The 19,412-nt window shown below is 45.3% G+C and overlaps 1 protein-coding gene across 3 annotated transcripts in view; it reads left to right on the forward strand.

Moving 5' to 3' along the window:
• The window catches only part of TNIP1 (TNFAIP3 interacting protein 1), a 167,037-nt gene that overhangs the window by 67,926 nt on the left and 79,699 nt on the right, over nucleotides 1-19,412 (forward strand). For 2 of the 3 annotated variants that reach the window (XM_068278378.1, XM_068278376.1), the window contains exons 2-5: nucleotides 3,667-3,805; nucleotides 4,605-4,742; nucleotides 15,951-16,051; nucleotides 17,596-17,664. In XM_068278378.1, coding sequence (XP_068134479.1) covers nucleotides 3,706-3,805; nucleotides 4,605-4,742; nucleotides 15,951-16,051; nucleotides 17,596-17,664 — 408 coding nt within the window. In that variant the 5' untranslated portion in view covers nucleotides 3,667-3,705. The remainder of the gene's footprint in view (nucleotides 1-3,666; nucleotides 3,806-4,604; nucleotides 4,743-15,950; nucleotides 16,052-17,595; nucleotides 17,665-19,412) is intronic. The other variant, XM_068278377.1, reaches the window with a different exon arrangement.

Genomic DNA, 19,412 nt, shown 5'->3' on the forward strand with positions numbered 1-19,412 from the left:
GGTTCCAGCTGAAACCCATGAAACATACAGACAGCAGCTATTCCATAGTGTTCCTGACAGAGACCGTCGGCTGGCAGTGACACGAACTCTGGGGTGCCCCAAAACACTGTTGTGACTTGAATAAAGTCATGTAAAATAGATGGGACTTACTTCCATGTGCGCTGAAACGGATACAGAGATTTTATTAGGCACTCTGCATTTCGTGGCACTTGCCTCTTCCTCAGGACTATGCCAAAGTTGTTAAAGTGGGATAGTCAGCCACAAAATCAAATTCCATTTACCCACTGCTCTGTGTTTATTATGTAGCCTGCAACCCGACCCTGCATTTCAAGCATTCCAACCTATTTAGAAATGTTTATGCTGTAATAAATCTGATCTCAGTCAGCCTGGTTCTATTCTGGTACATTGTGGGAGAGAGGGAAGCTTGTTATTTCCCCTCCCACATTTCTGCTCCTCACTGATTGGCTGAGGGGAGATCAGTGTGACAGGCTGAGGCTGAGTAGGGAAATACACCTCACCCCTCTGAAGAAGCTGCTGAAATACGATCTATGCTGTGCTCACATGTGTTTACAAAGCAAGCTAGAAATGACAGTGCAGTTTCTAGGAGGAAAAAGAGTAATGTCTGGTACACTCATGCAATTTCCTGTCAGATAGATCGGTCATATCGATAATTTCTGACAGGTCGTATCTGATTTCTGATCATTTTTCTGATCACTTCTATACAAAATTGATCGGAAAAATGATCAAAAATCAGATCTGACCTGTCGGAAAATGTGTTTGACCGTCAGTTTGACAGGAATTTGCATGATGTGTACCAGGCATAAGGGAGGAGATGATATGAAGATTGGCTTCAGTCAGAGGCAGTACAGATGGAAAATGCCTGATACAGTTTCTCTTTACTATATGAAATTCACTGAAATCAAAATGTGGACAGTACAATACATGTGTTATGTAAGTAGATAAAGTAATTATCTACTTATGTATATGTTACTGCTGCTTTTAAATAAAACACAAATCTGGCTGGATAGTGTACTGCAGGGGTCTAAAACTCAATTTACCTGGGGGGCCGCAGGAGGCAAAGTCAGGATGAGGCTGGACCGCATAAGGGATTTCACAAAAAAAGTCAATCAGCAGCTGTCTCTCCCCCCCCCCCCCCCCCCCCCCCGGTCCCTTGCACTGATTTTTATTTCAAAACCAAATTCACACTGAAGCAAACTATTTTGCTCCCATTACACATAATTTGCTGTGTCCCCACCGCAAAACGAGGGCTGCAGAGCCCCCAAATCGCCCGGGGGGCAATTCGCCGGCATTTCCTGGAAGGGGCAGAGCTTTCAGCTTCAGCTTTGCCCCTCCTGATGTCAATTGCGGCGCATCGCCGCCTCTCCCCGCCCCTCTCTGTGACTGAAGAGTGGGCGGAGGCCGCGATTGACGTCAAGAGGGGCAGAGCTGAAGCTGAAAGCTCTGCCCCTTCCAGGAAATTCCGGCGGATTGCCCCCCCAGGCTATTTGGGGGCTCTGCAGCCCTCGTTTAGCGGTGGGGATGCGGCGGATTACTTGGGAGCACTGAAGCGAACTATAAGAAAGCTTTTGCCAGTGCGGGCCACAAAATATTATATCGTGGGCCGCTAGTTTGAGACCCCTGGTGTACTGGTTAAGGGCACTGCCTTTGACATGGGAGACCAGGGTTCGAATCCTGTCTGGGGTCGGTACATATTCAATAAGGAGTCCATGGGCAAGACTCCATAACGCTGCAGAGTGACCTCTTGAGTGCTCCCTTAGTGGCTGCAGCTCTTGAGCGCTTTGGGTCCGACAGAAAAAAGCGCTATACAAATGCTCTTATTATTATTATTATTATTATTATTATTATTATTATTACTATCCTGCAGCTCTATAAGAGCCACATTTTTTTAAAATGTTTGACTTTTTGAACAGAGGCGCCAAAATAGGATAAAATCGTCTAAAAAACGTTTAAAAGGGGGAAGTGGTGGATTTTCCTCCCTCAAGGAAATACAGACAGGAATTTATTTTATATCAAAAATAACATTTATTAAAAGCTCCACTTTGCAACGCGTTTCGCGGGCACAATCCTGCTTCAACAGGCAGTTATTGGAGAAACTCAAGGCAGTCTGTAGCGTGGCCAAGCGCCTCACAGCCACGCTACAGACTTCCTTGAGTTTCTCCAATAACTGCCCGATGAAGCGGGATTGTGCCCGCGAAACGCGTTGGAAAGTGGATTATTTATTGTTGTTTTTGATATAAAATAATGAATTCCTGTCTGTGTTTCCTTGAGGGAGGCAAGTCCACCACTTTTCCCTTTTAAATGGTTTTTAGATGTTTTTATTATATTTTGGGGCCTCTGTTCAAAATCTTCAAACATTTAGTCCACTCTGGGTGGAGGGGTGTTGCCCCCTTTTCTTTATATCTACAGAGAGAGACTTCTTAAACCTGAGTGGGGTCAGGTAATAATTCACTGCGATTACAGTGGTTGCCTTTGTGGTAACCTGTGTTTGTGAGTATATTTTCACATTTTATGTTGAACATATTGAGAAACTTGAAGGTACTACACAATATTGGGCTCTCGGTCTTCCTTTTTTGTCTTACAATTTTTTTAAATGACTTTAGCATAAACCCGCCAAAGTATCACTTGCCCCAAAACACATTGGGCTCGATTCACAAAGCGGTGCTAACCCAGTTAGAGACTTTAGGCGTGATAACCATTGCACCACGCTGGTGAAAAGTCAGTTTAGGCGTGATAAGTTTAGGTGTGATAAGTTTAGATAAGTTTAGATCGCACGCAAAGCTCCGCACGCAAAGCAGCGCCATTAAACTCTATGCGAAGAGCACCAGACTTTGCTAGCGCAAAACTTTTGATCAGCTGTGCACTGCGGTGCTAACCCAGTTGGTGCTTAAACTTATCACGCCTAAAGTTATCACACCTAAACTTATCATGCCTAAACTTATCACACCTAAGCTTAACATGCCTAAACTTATCACACCTAAACTTATCACACCTAAACTTATCACACCTAAGCTTAACATGCCTAAACTTATCACACCTAAACTTATCACACCTAAACTTATCACACCTAAGCTTAACATGCCTAAACTTATCACACCTAAACTTATCATGCCTAAACTTATCACACCTAAACTTATCATGCCTAAACTTATCACACCTAAACTTATCATGCCTAAACTTATCACACCTAAACTTATCACACCTAAACTTATCACACCTAAACTTATCATGCCTAAATTTATCATGCCTAAACTGAGTTTAGGCATGATAAAGGGCTTTTCACCAGCGTGATAACTGTTAGCACTGCTTTGCTAATCAGGCCCAATGTCTGAGTGCCTATACATTCTGTCCTCCTGTAGGTAAGGCTCATCTTAGCCTCCTATGTTTATCTGTTCTTTATGATTTTTATTAAAGAGGAGCTGTCATGATCTATAGTAGAATGCAGTACATTGTTCAGAATACCCACTTTTACGGTTATTTTCCTGGTTTCAGTATCGGTAACGCTTCCTATATCTATATATTGCTGTATATTGGTATGGAGCCCCACCCACCAAGTGATGCTTAGCCTAGGCTGGTTAGCTATGTGGACTTGTTTTGTTTTTGTTTAGCCATATATCACAAAGTACATACATTGCTTCTCTTTTCTAGACAGGTTGTATTGCCTTCGGTTGGATGTGTAGCTGATTAATGGAAGGCAGAAGTCCCTACAGAATCTATGATCCAGGCGGCCACTCCCCTATACAGCGCTCTGCACTGAGACAGAGCATGGATGGGATCCTGAATCTGGGTGAGTTGTTGTTATTATTATGTATTTATATAGCACTGACATCTCCTGCAGCACATTACAGAGTACATAGTCATGTCACTGACTGTCCTCAGAGGAGCTCACACTCTAATCCTACCATAGTCACAGTGTAATGTCCTACCATATTATTATTATGTATTTATATAGCACTGACCTCTTCTGCAGCACATTACATAGTACATAGTCATGTCACTGACTGTCCTCAGAGGAGCTCACACTCTAATCCTACTATAGTCATAGTCTAATGTCCTACCATATTATTATTATGTATTTATATAGCACTGACATGTTCTGCAGCACTGTACAGAGTACATAGTCATGTCACTGACTGCCCTCAGAGGAGCTCGCAATCTAATCCTGCCATAGTTATAGTCTAATGTCCTACCATATTATTATTATGTATTTATATAGCACTGACATCTTCTGCAGCACTGTACAGAGTACATAGTCATGTCACTGACTGCCCTCAGAGGAGCTCGCAATCTAATCCTGCCATAGTTATAGTCTAATGTCCTACCATATTATTATGTATTTATATAGCACTGACACGTTCTGCAGCACTGTACAGAGTACATAGTCATGTCACTGACCTTTAAGATTGCCTTTAATATCTGATAGCATTTATTACACAATACCTGCAATATGAAGGTTTCCCTCTATTTCCACAGGTCAGTGCAGCTAGTTTCTTTTCTCTCTCTGTTTCTGTTTCCTTTTCCCCTCCTGCAGTCAGTGAGTCACTCCCTCTCCCTCCATCACTCACTGCCTCCTCCTGTTCCTGCAGGTGAGCTGCTGGAGGAGTCCCAGACTGTGGCCTCCTCTCTAAGGCAGAAGGCAGAGGCTCTGGGGAAGGACAACCAAGATCTGCAGCCATCTTCATCCCCCTCTTACAAAGCCCCTCACCCTGAATCCACTAATGCAGGTGAGTCTTATCTCATGCACCCTGTATAGGAGAATAGACATTCATAGCATTTTAGGGACGGTGTAACTAGTTTTATAGTTATTTGGTGGTCTTGTTTGTTAATACTTAATAATAATAAATAATAATTATTATTAATAGTATTAGCAGGCTTGTGCCCATTGGGCATGGTGCAAATCAGAGATCAACAGAATCTAGCTGAACGTGTGGGGCGTAAGGGCCCGTTCAGACTGCAAAACGCGGACGGCCACGCATGCAGAACGCAACGCGTACGAACGCACGCCATCCGCGTTCATATGCGTTGCGTGGCTAATCCCATCACTGAAAAGTGAATGGGACAGCCGCGCGTTTTTGTAAAATCTGCGTGCAGCATGCGTTCCCGGACCGCACAGGTCCGGAACGCATGCAGTGTGAACATCAGACAGTGCACTCTATGCACTGTCTGATGTCCTGCGTGTCGGCCCCCCGCACGCGTTTCCAAAACGCGGCTGGAAGCGCGTGCAGTCTGAACGGGCCCTAAAGGGAAACTGAAGTGAGAGGGATATGGAGGCTGCCATATTTTTGTTCTTTTTAAACAATGCACATTGCCTGGCTGTCCTGCTGATCCTCTGCCTCTAATACTTTTAGCCATAGCCCCTGAACAAGCATGCAGCAGATCAGGTGTTTCTGACATTATTGTCAGATCTGACTAGATTAGCTGCATGCTTGTTTCTGGTGTGATTCAGACACTACTGCAGGCAAATAGATCAGCAATAGATCAATTGTTTAGATTGAAATAAATATGGCAGCCGCCATCAGCTTAAGGTTCCTTTCAACCACTTCAGCCCGTGGGTTTTTTTCCCCTATGGACGAGAGCATTTTTCACATTTCAGCGCTCTTTCCATTCATTCGCCAAGTTATCAGACCTAAATAATCTATATCTGTTTTTTTTTCCCGCCATATTGGCTGCATGCATGTTTCTGTTGTGTGATTCAGACACTACTGGAGCCAAATAGATCAGCAGGACTGCCAGGCAACTGGGTATTAAGAGGAATTAAATATGGCAGCCTGCATATTCTTCAGTTCTCACTACAGTTGTCCTTTAAGCTAAGTACTCCCAACCGTACATAGAAAGGCCTGACAATGGGCGTTCCACGATCCATGTGACGCAAACAGGAAGTCAAGCGATCGCGGTACTATACGCGTAGTCGTCGGGGATCTTAAAGATCCAATCTGCAGTGACAGTCGTTGATGCAGCACGTTGCTAAACGTCGTTCGCGTGTCTGTAATTATGTTGCCAGATTGCAGAAACCGTTGCTCGTCACTCCAAAAAATCGCCGGTCATCTGGAAAATTGTCAGAAACAATGCATCGTGGGTACAGGCCTTTATACACACCATGCAATTTTTCCATCAGATCGATCGACAATTTCCAGCAGGTCTGATCTATTTGTATTGTTAAAAAGGAAATAATTATGGCAGCCACTATATGTCTCTTAGCTTTTAAGGTGGCCACACACACGATACAGTAAAATGATCAGATTTAAAATTGAAAGCTTTTTTTTTTTTTTCATTCGACTGAAAAATCCGATCAGATTTCCAGTTTCTTTTCGATTTTTATCGATTTGGAATGCTGGAAATTTCTCTTCAATTTTTCTAAATATTGTATGGTGTGTGTTACATTGTCAATTTTATTACTATACACACCCTAGCAATATTATCAGAGTTTCCAATCATTTGTATCATAATTGGGGAAAAATTGAACATAGGTGTGCGGTACATTGGTCATATTTTTGAAATGTTACAATCAGTCAGAGAAATTGATTGCAATTCTTAAATTGAACAGATATTTAAAAAATTGTATGGTACGTGCCCACCTTTAACCCTCCTGGAGGTCAATTAAAACAGCCAGGGGGCAGCGCAGCACTATTTTTTTTATTTTTTATTTATTTTTATTTTTTTAAATCATGTAGCTAGCCTAGCGCTAGCTACATGACAGCCGCTGTGCAGCGGCATCCCCCTACCCTCTTCGATCGCCTCCGGCGATCAAACCCATCCGGAAATCCCGTTCTGAACGGGATTTCCACGACGGGTGGGATGACGTCATCGACGTCGTGACGTCAAAGGGAGTCCCGATCCACCCCTCAGCGCTGCCTGGCACTGATTGGCCAGGCAGCGCATGGGGTGGCGGGTAGCGGCGAATCGGGTTGGAGCGGCGGCGATCGGGCAGTACACGCAGCTAGCAAAGTGCTAGCTGTGTGTACAAAAAAAAAATTATGCAAATCGGCCCAGCAGGGCCTGAGAAATCCTCCTGCGCGGCATAGCCCGAGCTCAGCTCAGCGTTTAAGCTGTATTCCACTGACTCTGATTCCATCCGATTTTTAAATTTTTTGCCAGTCTCGAGGGCACCTCAGTTATTCTGGTTACTGCGTTGCCTTTTTTGCACTGATGCTATCTCAGTTTTACACCGGACACAAATGCAGCGCGTTCAGCATATTTGTGTTGCGCATTGGTTAAAGTCACAGGAAACACAGTGCTATGCGATTTGCCTAGGCCCAGACTTACATCACAGGAGCCTATAGGCACAGATGTCCTGGCACCTTAGACTCCGCCCTCCATGAACCTGCAAACTTCCACTGAACCGCACCGCAAGTGTGCTGGCTGTCCCAGCTGTCACGTCTCCCTTACTTCCCTTGCTTCCCTTGCCTGTCATAGGTAGCTGCAGATGTCCCTTAGTATTTGGCAGCCTAGGTAACCTCAGTATTAAGTAGCTAGAAGTGCTCCTGACTGAAGGGAGATCTGATTGGTGGAATGCCGAGAGCTGGGTGAGTAACACTCTGCTCGGCACTCTGCATAGGGAAGGAGGGAGGGAGGAGGGAGGGGACGGGAGTGAGCTGCCTTCCCATCATCAGGGGCCTGTAGGCACGTGCCTACCTTGCCTTATGGTAAATCCGGCCCTGGATTTGCCTGTTTTCATTATTTTCTCCCCATTGAAATATTACAAATGCAATATCGCATTGAAACACACACGATTGCATGAAAATCATATTGCAGTGTGCCCAGTGTAGAATCTTGATTTTCTGTGTAAAACAGCCCTTAGTTAAAACCTGATCTCTTGCAGCAAATTTTTATATGCATTTTTTTCAAAGCTCTTGCTCATAAATACATTACGAAAAGGTGAACTACAGTTTTAAAGGGAACCAGAGAGGAAGCACCCTCATGTATTTTACCATAGATATCAGTGGGAATATTAGAGAAAACACCTTCCCTGCTCTCTGTTTCATTCTTCACTGCTCAGCCTGCCTGTTATCAGCCCTGATAAAATCCCAGACTGGCATTCAGTCTGGCTTTGCTCAGGAATCATTATAGCTGAGTCTGTCTTCTCTGTTGTCTTTTTTCAAGCCCAAGCCTGCCCCTTTAGGGCTGCGCTCAGGAATCATTATAGCTGAGTCATTATAGCAAAGCCACACTGAATGCTCAGTCTGGGAGTTTATCAGGGCTGATAACAAGCAGGCTGAGCAGTGAACGATGAAACAGAGAGCAGGGTAGGTGTTTTCTCTAATGTTCCCACTGATATATATGGTAAAATACATGAGGATGCTTCGTCTCTGGTTCCCTTTAAGGATCTGTCTAGTATTTACTGGAGTAGTTTTCTCTTGTAACTTGTATCTCGATCTCTCGTTTGGGTCACAACTGTAAAGGTCCCATTAACGGTACAATTTCCCAAGCGATCGACCAGAAAACGTTAACGTTGTCGACCGACAACAAATGATCATTATGTTGGTTGATCCAAATTTCGGAACAATTCTTTTAGTCCGATCGCATTGCTTGACCTGCACAAAAGTTGGAAAAATCTTCGCTCTTTAATCCCTGACCATAAGTGATCAAAATTTCAAGCTTCTATCTCTTGAGACCTCCAGTAATTATAGCTCATTGCTTGGAATATATAGTTTAATATCTGAAGTGTTCGATGAACTGTGCAGAAAGAATTTTCAGAAAGCGAGTTGGAAGCCCCCTAAAAAACAGGAAGAACACATTCTGCAGCTCTGTACAGCAAGGGTAGGGGACAATGTTCATTGATATCAATAAATAAACTATGTGTGCGCATGGAGTAACATAAAAACAAATAGTAGCAGCCAAAGTCTAATCATAGTTACATAGTTACATAGTTATTTTGGTTGAAAAAAGACATACGTCCATCGAGTTCAACCAGTATAAAGTACAACACCAGCCTGCTCCCTCACATATCCCTGTTGATCCAGAGGAAGGCGAAAAAACCCTTACAAGGCATGGTCCAATTAGCCCCTAAAGGGAAAAATTCCTTCCCGACTCCAGATGGCAATCAGATAAAATCCCTGGATCAACATCATTAGGCATTACCTAGTAATTGTAGCCATGGATGTCTTTCAACGCAAGGAAAGCATCTAAGCCCCCTTTAAATGCAGGTATAGAGTTTGCCATAACGACTTCCTGTGGCAATGCATTCCACATCTTAATCACTCTTACTGTAAAGAACCCTTTCCTAAATAAATGGTTAAAACGTTTTTCCTCCATGCGCAGATCATGTCCTCTAGTCCTTTGAGAAGGCCGAAGGAAAAAAAGCTCATCCGCCAATCTTTTATATCGCCTGATGTATTTATACATGGTAATTAGATCCCCTCTAAGGTGCCTTTTCTCCAGACTAAATAAACCCAGTTTATCTAACCTTTCTTGGTAAGTGAGACCTTCCATCCCACGTATCAATTTTGTAGCTCGTCTCTGCACCTGCTCTAAAACTGCAATATCGTTTTTGTAATGTGGTGCCCAGAACTGAATTCCATATTCCAGATGTGGCCTTACTAATCCTCAAATAAAAAAAAAAGTAGAACCTTCTGAAATTTTGTGTAATACTTAGAGACTCTGAAGCCTCCTAAAAAAAAGTCTTTTTATTTCATAAATGTGTTTAATACCTTAGCCCTAACTAAACCGACGCATTCCCACCGCTATAAACTATCTAAATCCCCCCTAACTCCCCCGTCCCTCTCTCCTGCAAAATCCATGGCTTTCTTGGGCGTGGATTTTGCTGCCCTAAGCGCTTCTCTGTGAGGCAGGGCTATGCCTCTGGCTATGCCAGAACTCCGCCTCTCACCCGTCCCTCTCAGGAAGACTGAGAGGGGCGGGGAGAGGCGGCAATGTGCCACTGGCAGACGCGTGTGAGGCTGGGATGCAGCGCATAGCTCTGCCGCTCACGAAAGCGCTCCCTGTAGTGTGCCCAGGGGAGTTTGGGGGGGGATTTAGTTTATAGTGGCGGGGATGCGGCGGTTTAGTTAGGGATAACATATTAAACATATTTTTGAAATAAAAATGTTTTTTTAGAGACTTCAGAGTCACTTTAAGTGCTAGTTTTTCTCAAGTCTGTATTCCACCACCATGCCAGATTATAAGGTCTCCAGCGTGTGATGTTAACATTCAAGGATGAGACTTTTCCATGTTATATGAGCTAGCAGGGCCGGATTTACCATAAGGCACTGTAGACACATGCCTATGGGCGCCTGATGATGGAAAGGCATCCCACTTCCCTCCAAGAGTGCCTCTCTCCCTCCTTCTCTGATGAGAGTGTAAGGTTACTCAACCTGCTCTCAGCATTCCACTGACAAGATCTCCCGTCAGTCAGGGGCACCTGTAGCTACTTAATACTGAGGGTACCTCTGGCTACCTAATACTAAGGATAGGTCTGGCTACCTAATACTAAGGGGCGCCTGTAGCTACCTATGATGGGCAAGGGAAGTAAGGGAGGCGTGACAGCTGCACAAGCCAGGACACTTGCAGTGCAGTTTGGTGATGGTTTGTAGGGTCATGGAGGGCGGAGTCTAAGGTACCAGGACACCTGTGCCAATATAGGCTCCTGTGAGGTAAATCCAGGCCTTTGAGCTAGCCTTTCCTTCATTACTCATATGTCCAGGGCCCAGTGTACCATAAATCACAGTATGGGCACAGCCACTGTACCGATGTGCACTCCGTCCAACCTGTTTCGCAAGTGTAGCGCAATCAGGGGTTCATTATTTTCCTTCATGACATGCTTTGTTGGGTCCTGGACTTCAGTAATATATGAAGAAAAGGCTGGTTTGTATTCCCTGGAATGGTGTCATCCTTACATAGTTACATAGTTAATTGGGTTGAGAAAAGACATACGTCCGTCGAGTTCAACCAGAAAATAAGGTACAACTCCAGCCTGCTCCCTCACATATCCCTGCTGATCCAGAGGAAGGCACAACACCAGCCTGCACCCTCACATATCCCTGCTGATCCAGAGGAAGGTACAACACCAGCCTGCTCCCTCACATATCCCTGCTGACCCAGAGGAAGGCACAACACCAGCCTGCTCCCTCACATATCCCTGCTGACCCAGAGGAAGGCACAACACCAGCCTGCACCCTCACATATCCCTGCTGATCCAGAGGAAGGTACAGCACCAGCCTGCTCCCTCACATATCCCTGCTGATCCAGAGGAAGGCACACCACCAGCCTGCACCCTCACATATCCCTGCTGATCCAGAGGAAGGCACAACACCAGCCTGCTCCCTCACATATCCCTGCTGATCCAGAGGAAGGCACAACACCAGCCTGCACCCTCACATATCCCTGCTGATCCAGAGGAAGGCACAACACCAGCCTGCTCCCTCACATATCCCTGCTGATCCAGAGGAAGGCACAGCACCAGCCTGCTCCCTCACATATTCCTGCTGATCCAGAGGAAGGCACAACACCAGCCCGCTCCCTCACATATCCCTGCTGATCCAGAGGAAGGTACAACACCAGCCTGCTCCCTCACATATCCCCGCTGATCCAGAGGAAGGCACAACACCAGCCTGCACCCTCACATATCCCTGCTGATCCAGAGGAAGGTACAACACCAGCCTGCTCCCTCACATATCCCTGCTGATCCAGAGGAAGGCACAACACCAGCCTGCTCCCTCACATATCCCTGCTGATCCAGAGGAAGGCACAACACCAGCCTGCACCCTCACATATCCCTGCTGATCCAGAGGAAGGCACAACACCAGCCTGCTCCCTCACATATCCCTGCTGATCCAGAGGAAGGCACAACTCCAGCCTGCTCCCTCACATATCCCTGCTGATCCAGAGGAAGGCACAACACCAGCCTGCTCCCTCGCATATCCCTGCTGATCCAGAGGAAGGTAATACACCAGCCTGCACCCTCACATATCCCTGCTGATCCAGAGGAAGGCACAACACCAGCCTGCTCCCTCACATATCCCTGCTGATCCAGAGGAAGGCAAAACACCAGCCTGCTCCCTCACATATCCCTGCTGATCCAGAGGAAGGCACAACACCAGCCTGCACCCTCACATATCCCTGCTGATCCAGAGGAAGGCACACCAGCCTGCACCCTCACATATCCCTGCTGATCCAGAAGAAGGCGAAAATCCTTACAAGGCATGGTCCAATTAGCCCCAAAGGGAGAAAATTCCTTCCCGACTCCAGATGGCAATCAGATAAAATCCTGGATCAAAATCACTGGGCATTACCTAGTAATTGTAGCCATGGATGTATTTCAATGCAAAGTAAGCATCTAAACCCCCTTTAAATGCAGATATAGAGTTTGCCATAACGACTTCCCATGGCAATGCATTCCACATCTTAATCACTCTTACTGTAAAGAACCCTTTCCTAAATAAATGGCTAAAACGTTTTTCCTCCATGCGCAGATCATGTCCTCTAGTCCTTTGAGAAGGCCTAGGGACAAAAAGTTCATCCGCCAAGCTATTATATTGCCCTCTGATGTATTTATACATGTTAATTAGATCCCCTCTAAGGCGTCTTTTCTCCAGACTAAATAAACCCAGTTTATCTAACCTTTCTTGATAAGTGAGACCTTCCATCCCACGTAACAATTTTGTTGCTCGTCTCTGCACCTGCTCTAAAACTGCAATATCGTTTTTGTAATGTGGTGCCCAGAACTGAATTCCATATTCTAGATGTGGCCTTACTAGAGAGTTAAACAGGGGCAATATTATGCTAGCATCTCGAGTTTTTATTTCCCTTTTAATGCATCCCAAAATTTTGTTAGCTTTAGCTGCAGCGGCTTGGCATTGAGTACGATTATTTAACTTGTTGTCGATGAGTACTCCTAAGTCCTTCTCCAAGTTTGATGTCCCCATCTGTATCCCATTTATTTTGTATGGTGCTAGACCATTGGTATGACCAAAATGCATGACTTTATATTTGTCAACATTGAATTTCATCTGCCATGTATGTGCCCATATAGCCATCCTATCCAGATCCTGTTGCAATATGACACTATCTTCCTGAGAGTTGATGATTCTGCACAATTTTGTATCATCTGCAAAAATAGCAACATTGCTCACTACTGCATCTACTAGATCATTAATAAATAAATTGAAGAGCACTGGACCCAGAACAGACCCCTGTGGGACCCCACTGCTAACAGTCTCCCATTTTGAATATGATCCATTGAATGTTAATTCTTGAATATTAACATTATACGCTGGAGACCCATCTTACTCCATCTTAAAGAGAATCTGTATTGTTAAAATCGCACAAAAGTAAACATACCAGTGCATTAGGGGACATCTCCTATTACCCTCTGACATAATTTTGCCGCTCCTCGCCGCATTAAAAGTGGTTTAAAACCGTTTTAAAAAGTTTGTTTATAAACAAACAAAATGGCCACCAAAACAGGAAGTAGGTTGATGTACAGTATGTCCACACATAGAAAATACATTCATACACAAGCAGGCTGTATACACCCTTCCTTTTGAATCTCAAGAGATCATTTGTGTGTTTCTTTCCCCCTGCAGCTATCTTCCACTGAAGTGTCAGGCTGTTTCTTCCTGCAGAGTGCAGACAGCTCTGCCCGTATGTAATTCATCAGTATGTGAAAGCCCAGCCAGCTCAGAGGAGGATTTATCCAGCTTGTAAAAGATGAGAGAAGAGAGAAGCTGCTCTAATCTAAATAATGCACAGGCAGTGTGCAGAGAGGGGCCTGAAGGGGGGAGATGCATCACAGAACCACAACACTGAAGAACTTGGCAGCCTTCCAGACACAGGCTGACAAATCTGACAAGAGAGAGATACATTGATTTATTACAGAGATGGTGATAGTAGAACGTGCTGCAGTAAGCCAGAACACATTAGAATAGCTTTTGGAACTTGTAGGATGATAAAAAACAGGATGCAATTTTTGTTACGGAGTCTCTTTAAGCTTGCCTTTTATTTGGTATGGTGGTGTAATACAGGCTTGAGAAAGAATTAACGCTGAAGTATTATAGAGAAATGTTCATTAGTAAAACCGTATTATCTTTGCAATTAGGACATGCCAGAACTTAAAGTGGATCCAAGATGAACTTTTACACATTGCATAATTGTGTTCCTTACATGTAGTTTATAGGGCATTCCTCAAGCCAAATACTTTTTTATTTTTGTTTTAATACTCTAATTCTCTATAAACTAAACAAGCCTCGCCCACAGCTTCTCCAAAACGCCAAGGTACTCAGACCCATGTAGCAAGGGCTTATGGGAGCTCAGTCTGGGCAGGAGGAGGAGGAGGAGGTTACTAGCCAGAGATTTCAGAGGCAGAGGGGAGGAGGGAGGAGGAGGAGAGAGTGAGCTGAGGGCTGGAGATGCAGTTGCACATTACCTGTGTAATGATGACAAACAGAACATGGCCGCTCTCATTGTATCACAGGAACAATTAATCATATTCTATTGAAGCTGTGTGCAGCTAGATATGCTGTGTAAACTATCTCAACTTTAGATAAGATATCTAGACAAGTTACTTGTTATCCGCCAGGCGGATCGCTCAAACTCAGTCTTATCACGCGAACGACAGTCTGTACACACGCCCGATTTAGCGGGCGGACGACTGAACGACGGGACATTCAAACGACCCGTCGTTCCAAAAAATCAGACGTGTGTATGGGCCTTTAGTTTTTCATCTCAGATCAGCTTTAAATCAGCCAAAAATAAATTCAGGTTTGGCTTAACTAACATTACCGAGCTGTCATAAATATACTTGAATTATTGATGTCCTAAATACTGCCATATCGACTATTTTTATTTATTTTTTGCAAAAGTTGCCAGTCTCTGTGTACATCTCTGCTTGAAACGTACCCTTCAAAAAGTTCTGATGTTCTCTTCTCCGTGCAGATTATTAGGGACAGTTAAAAAGAAGCAAATCATTTGCATAATCCTGCATCAACTCAGAATAATTTGCATCTCATTGACCATCTCTTAGTCAGTGCACCATGTCTTAGTTTGTGTTAGTACACATGCCACAGTTCCTAGGCATGGTCATTCAGTATAAGTACACTAGACACTTGAGTAGCCAGATTTTAATACTTGGACAGTCATGTGATCGCTGCATCTTCCTCTGGTTTGGGAGGACAGTCATGGGATTGCTGCATCATCCTCTGGCTCAGGAGGACAGTCATGTGATAGCTACGTCTTCCTCTGGCTCGGGAAGACAGTCATGTGATCGCTATGTCTTCCTCTGGCTCGGGAGAACAGTCATGTGATCGCTACGTCTTCCTCTGGTTTGGAAGGACAGTCATGTGATCACTGTGTCTTCCTCTGGTTTGGGAGGTCAGGCATGTGATCGCTACGTCTACCTCTGGTTTGGGAGGTCAGGCATGTGATCGCTACGTCTTCCTCTGGTTTGGGAGGTCAGTCATGTGATCGCTACGTCTTCCTCTGGTTTGGGAGGTCAGTCATGTGATCGCTACGTCTTTCTCTGGCTCGGGAGCACAGTCTTGTTATTGCGGTTTTCCTCCTCTGGCTTAGTAGGACAAACATGTTATTGCTTCGTCCTCCTCTAGCTTTGTAGGACAATCCTGTTATTGCTGCATCCTCCTCTGGCTTAGTAGGACAATCCATGTTATTGTTGCGTCTTCCTCTGGCTCGGGAGGACAGTCATGTGATCGCTGCGTCCTCCTCTGGCTCGGGAGGGCAGTTGTTGACTTCTGCAGAGTTGGTGATGGCAACTCTTTCCCCAACCTTCATCTCTCCCAGTCCTATCTTAGAGCCCCAGGAAAGAGCAGCCAGGTGACTGCCAGGTCTGAGGAGAGACCAATTACTTGTGAGAAGTCCTATATTGCTGACCTCAGTGGTGACCAGATAATGGGTGGGAGATGGGGAATATTATACTTGTCTGTATGTCCTAAACTCTGCACCCATTCTGACTAATCTCATGAACTCTGGCCAATCTGTTACAGAACAAGAGCAAGTAGATGATTTCTTACACGTCAAGATGGAGACTGTAAAAGATATGGAATCGAAATTCCACCTGAAGACCAACCAGAAATCTCCAGGAAGTGTGAGTAGCCTAAGTTGTCCTGATGGCCTTCACTTGTTATGGTACCCCTGGATCTGAGACCGTTCTCCTGTGATGTGGAGGGGGGGCATAACAAGATGCTTCCAGGACCCCCATGAATATTTTCCATGAGACCCTCTAACATAAGTACTCCCATGCCCCCCCCCCCCTCCCTCCTTCCTGGCCAGGCACAGGGTGTTCACCCTCCCCTCCACCATTGCTTGGCTTTGTGGGGGCATTGAGCAGTGTAATATTTACCTGTTCCTGCTGTACCAGGTCTCCTCTTGACCTTGTAGCCATTCCCTCTATGCCGCATACCTGATCACATGACCTGCATCGGGATCCGGAGGATGTCAGCAGAGAACGTATGGGAGGAAGGAGGAGCAAGCTTCTATAGCCCCTCCCTCATGCTGGTGATGTGGACTGTTCGGATTTGCCTTCCTTTGTGGGATAGTGAAGTGAATAGCTTAGTGAGAGACTTTTATACAACCGTTCAGTCCTTTAGTGTTGTCTATCAGAGCTCCATCCATTGTTGGACTAATAAAGAGACCTGTATGGTGCAGGAAGAATGTAACGCAATCATCCACTCAGCTAGTACAAATTAAAGGGTACCTGAGGTTAGGATTACAAAAAATAAATTAGATACTTACTTCAGTAGAGGGAGGCCTCTGGATAGTTCAGAAGCTTCCCCGATCTTGCTACGCCCCTCCATTCCTGCGCTGGGACCTTTGTTACAATATCTAACATTAATGCTCAATATTGCTAACGGCCACGCCCCCTCCATGCACGGCCTCACTGTGCAGGTGTAAAGTACAGCCTGAGCAGTGCCCTGGATCCACATGTTACATAGCTTTTCCCTCCGAGCATTAGTGGCTCCATGCTACTGAGCAGATGTGAACCCTACTGGTGCCTGCGCAATGCGCCCACATCCGTACTCGGCAGGCATCACGGATGAAGACACGCCCGGCCAGCAGGGGAGGGGTCCTTAAGAATCGGGGAAGTCTCTGGAGCATCCACAGTTGAAGGTGGTGAGTATCTATTGACTTCATGTTCGCCTTGAAGCCTTGTACACACGTTAGATGGGCCTTGGCCAAGAAATCCACCTCTCAGAATTCAGTAAATTGAGAAGAGCAAATTGGGCCTATTGTGTCCCATATAATGAAAGTGATCCTGAAGTAAAACAAAGCGCTGCTGGGGTGTACTTACCTCAGGAGGTGGAAGCCTCTGGATCCTAAAGAGGCTTCCCCTTTCCTCCTCTGGCTTAAATCCGGCCCTGCCTGTTGCCACTGCACACAGGCGCACTAGCAGCTTTCCACTCGGGCTCTGGCGGAAATAACCGAGCTTGATGGGGTCATCGGGAATCGGCTAGTGCGCCTGCTTTGGCAAGCATAAATTATTGTTTTGATTTTTTTCAGGACTGCCAGTGCTGGATCGGGGCTAGTTGGGGGGGGGGGGGGGGGAATCCAGACGCATTCCCCTCCTCGAGGCAAGTTTTGTTTTTTTTCAAACTTACAGATCCTCTTTAATCCTATGCTTTCCTTGTATAGGGATCCTCTTCAGAGTTTGAAATCTTGGGGCACAGTGAAAAAAGAAAACCTCTTGAGAACAGAATGTCGGTGAGTGAAATATTTGGCTTTGAGATTCACGGAGGGAGCAGAGAATAGGCCCGGGAACCTTCTTATTCTTGTAGGTTACCTATAGCAGAAAACTTGTATACTAGCAGGCAGGGGGGGATTAAGCTGTAACAGGGCCCTACACAAGGTAGTAGCTGTGGCTCCCCCTCTGAGATGGAGAGGGTTTAGAGGAGTTGGCAGGTAGGCCCCTTGACACCCATTAGGCCCCAGGCACCTGCCTAGGTTGCCTTGTGGGTGATCCTGCTCTGCTAGCCGGTTATGGCAGTGAGTGGAACATATGAGAGACCTGATACGTTTTCCCTGTAAGGACTCACGGGGCAAGAGCTGAGAAATAGGCCTCTCTCCTCCCTCAATTAAAGAGACCCTGCGCAGAGGCATAACATTAAAATGTGGTCTGTCTTGCTTCCTCCAGCCCCCCGTAGACCGTGAGGACCCCTCAGTATTTCACTTGCACACTGAGCAGGGAACACATTGTCACCAGAGCGGTCAGAATGTTCCTCATGTTTTCATTTTTCGGGTTTTTTTGATTTCCAGATTCCTTTTCTTTAAAACAGAAATGGAAATAAATCCTGTCCGCCTCCTCCAAAAACAGTGAACTTTTTGTTTATTTCATTTCAAATCATTAAAAATTAAAATATAAAATCACAAGTTGTAATTTGATCTCTCAGCTGTGTCAATTCAGGATTTTCAACTGCAGAGCGCTAATTGGTAAACACAAGATGATAACAATATATCTGCTTCCGTGACAGCAGTAAGTAGACACACAGCAGATTTCTTGCAGGATATGTATCAGCTGTAACAAAGAAATATTTTTCTATAAAGGCTCTTATGCTGTTTCTTATCTTTTAGAGCAGAGGGGAAGTTCTGAGTTCAGGTCCACTTTACATAAAGACATTTCTTTGTTACAGCTGATATAACTCTGCAGAGTGTCTACTTCCTGCTGTCATGGAAGGAGACACAGGGTTATCATCCTGTGGTTACAAATTAGCTGCTCTGCCGAGGCAGCCAGTTGACACAGCCTGAGAGATCAAATTACAGTTGTGATTAGTCACAGATGAGGTTGGATTAGACAGGCTAAACTCTCTAAATACACACAGGGTGCATTTCTCTGTTTTCCTTCTGTCCTGTGCAAGAGGTCAGCTCCACTTTGCCATGTCTGTTGGTCTATAATATGTGTATTGTGAATTGAGCATAGTATCTATAAATCATCCTGTGCAGATAGGTTAAGCTCACACCGTACCCAATAATGGACGGTCTTCCACAAAATCGCTATCTGGATATAGCAGGGTCCCTTTTAAAAGTAGCGAAAAATCGTCATAGACAATCGTTCTGGGCTGTCTTGGCCAAGACTCTGTGCAGTGATACTGCAATGATGAGTCCTTTACTTTATTTTCTTTATCCTCACGCCGTTGGGGTCCCCTTGCATAGGCAAACGCAGGGGGGGATTACAGCTGCCCAGAATCCCCCCTCAGGTTGGTGCAGTGTCCGGGGACAGGCACAAGGTGAGACACCAGAATAGCTACAGGTATCCTGCAGCTCACAGCCCCGTCCCCTTTCTTTCCCAGCTACAGTTGACTTTGGATGAAGCAGCAGCGTGTGTACAGAGCATGGAGCAGCAGTGTGTGTACAGAGCATGGAGCAGCAGCGTGTGTACAGAGCATGGCGCAGCAGCGTGTATACAGAGCATGGAGCAGCTCTGGGGAGCTTAAAGAGGAACTCCAGTAAAAATA

The sequence above is a fragment of the Hyperolius riggenbachi genome, chromosome 3 (assembly GCF_040937935.1).
Source record: "Hyperolius riggenbachi isolate aHypRig1 chromosome 3, aHypRig1.pri, whole genome shotgun sequence".
NCBI classification, from domain to species: Eukaryota; Metazoa; Chordata; class Amphibia; order Anura; family Hyperoliidae; genus Hyperolius; species Hyperolius riggenbachi.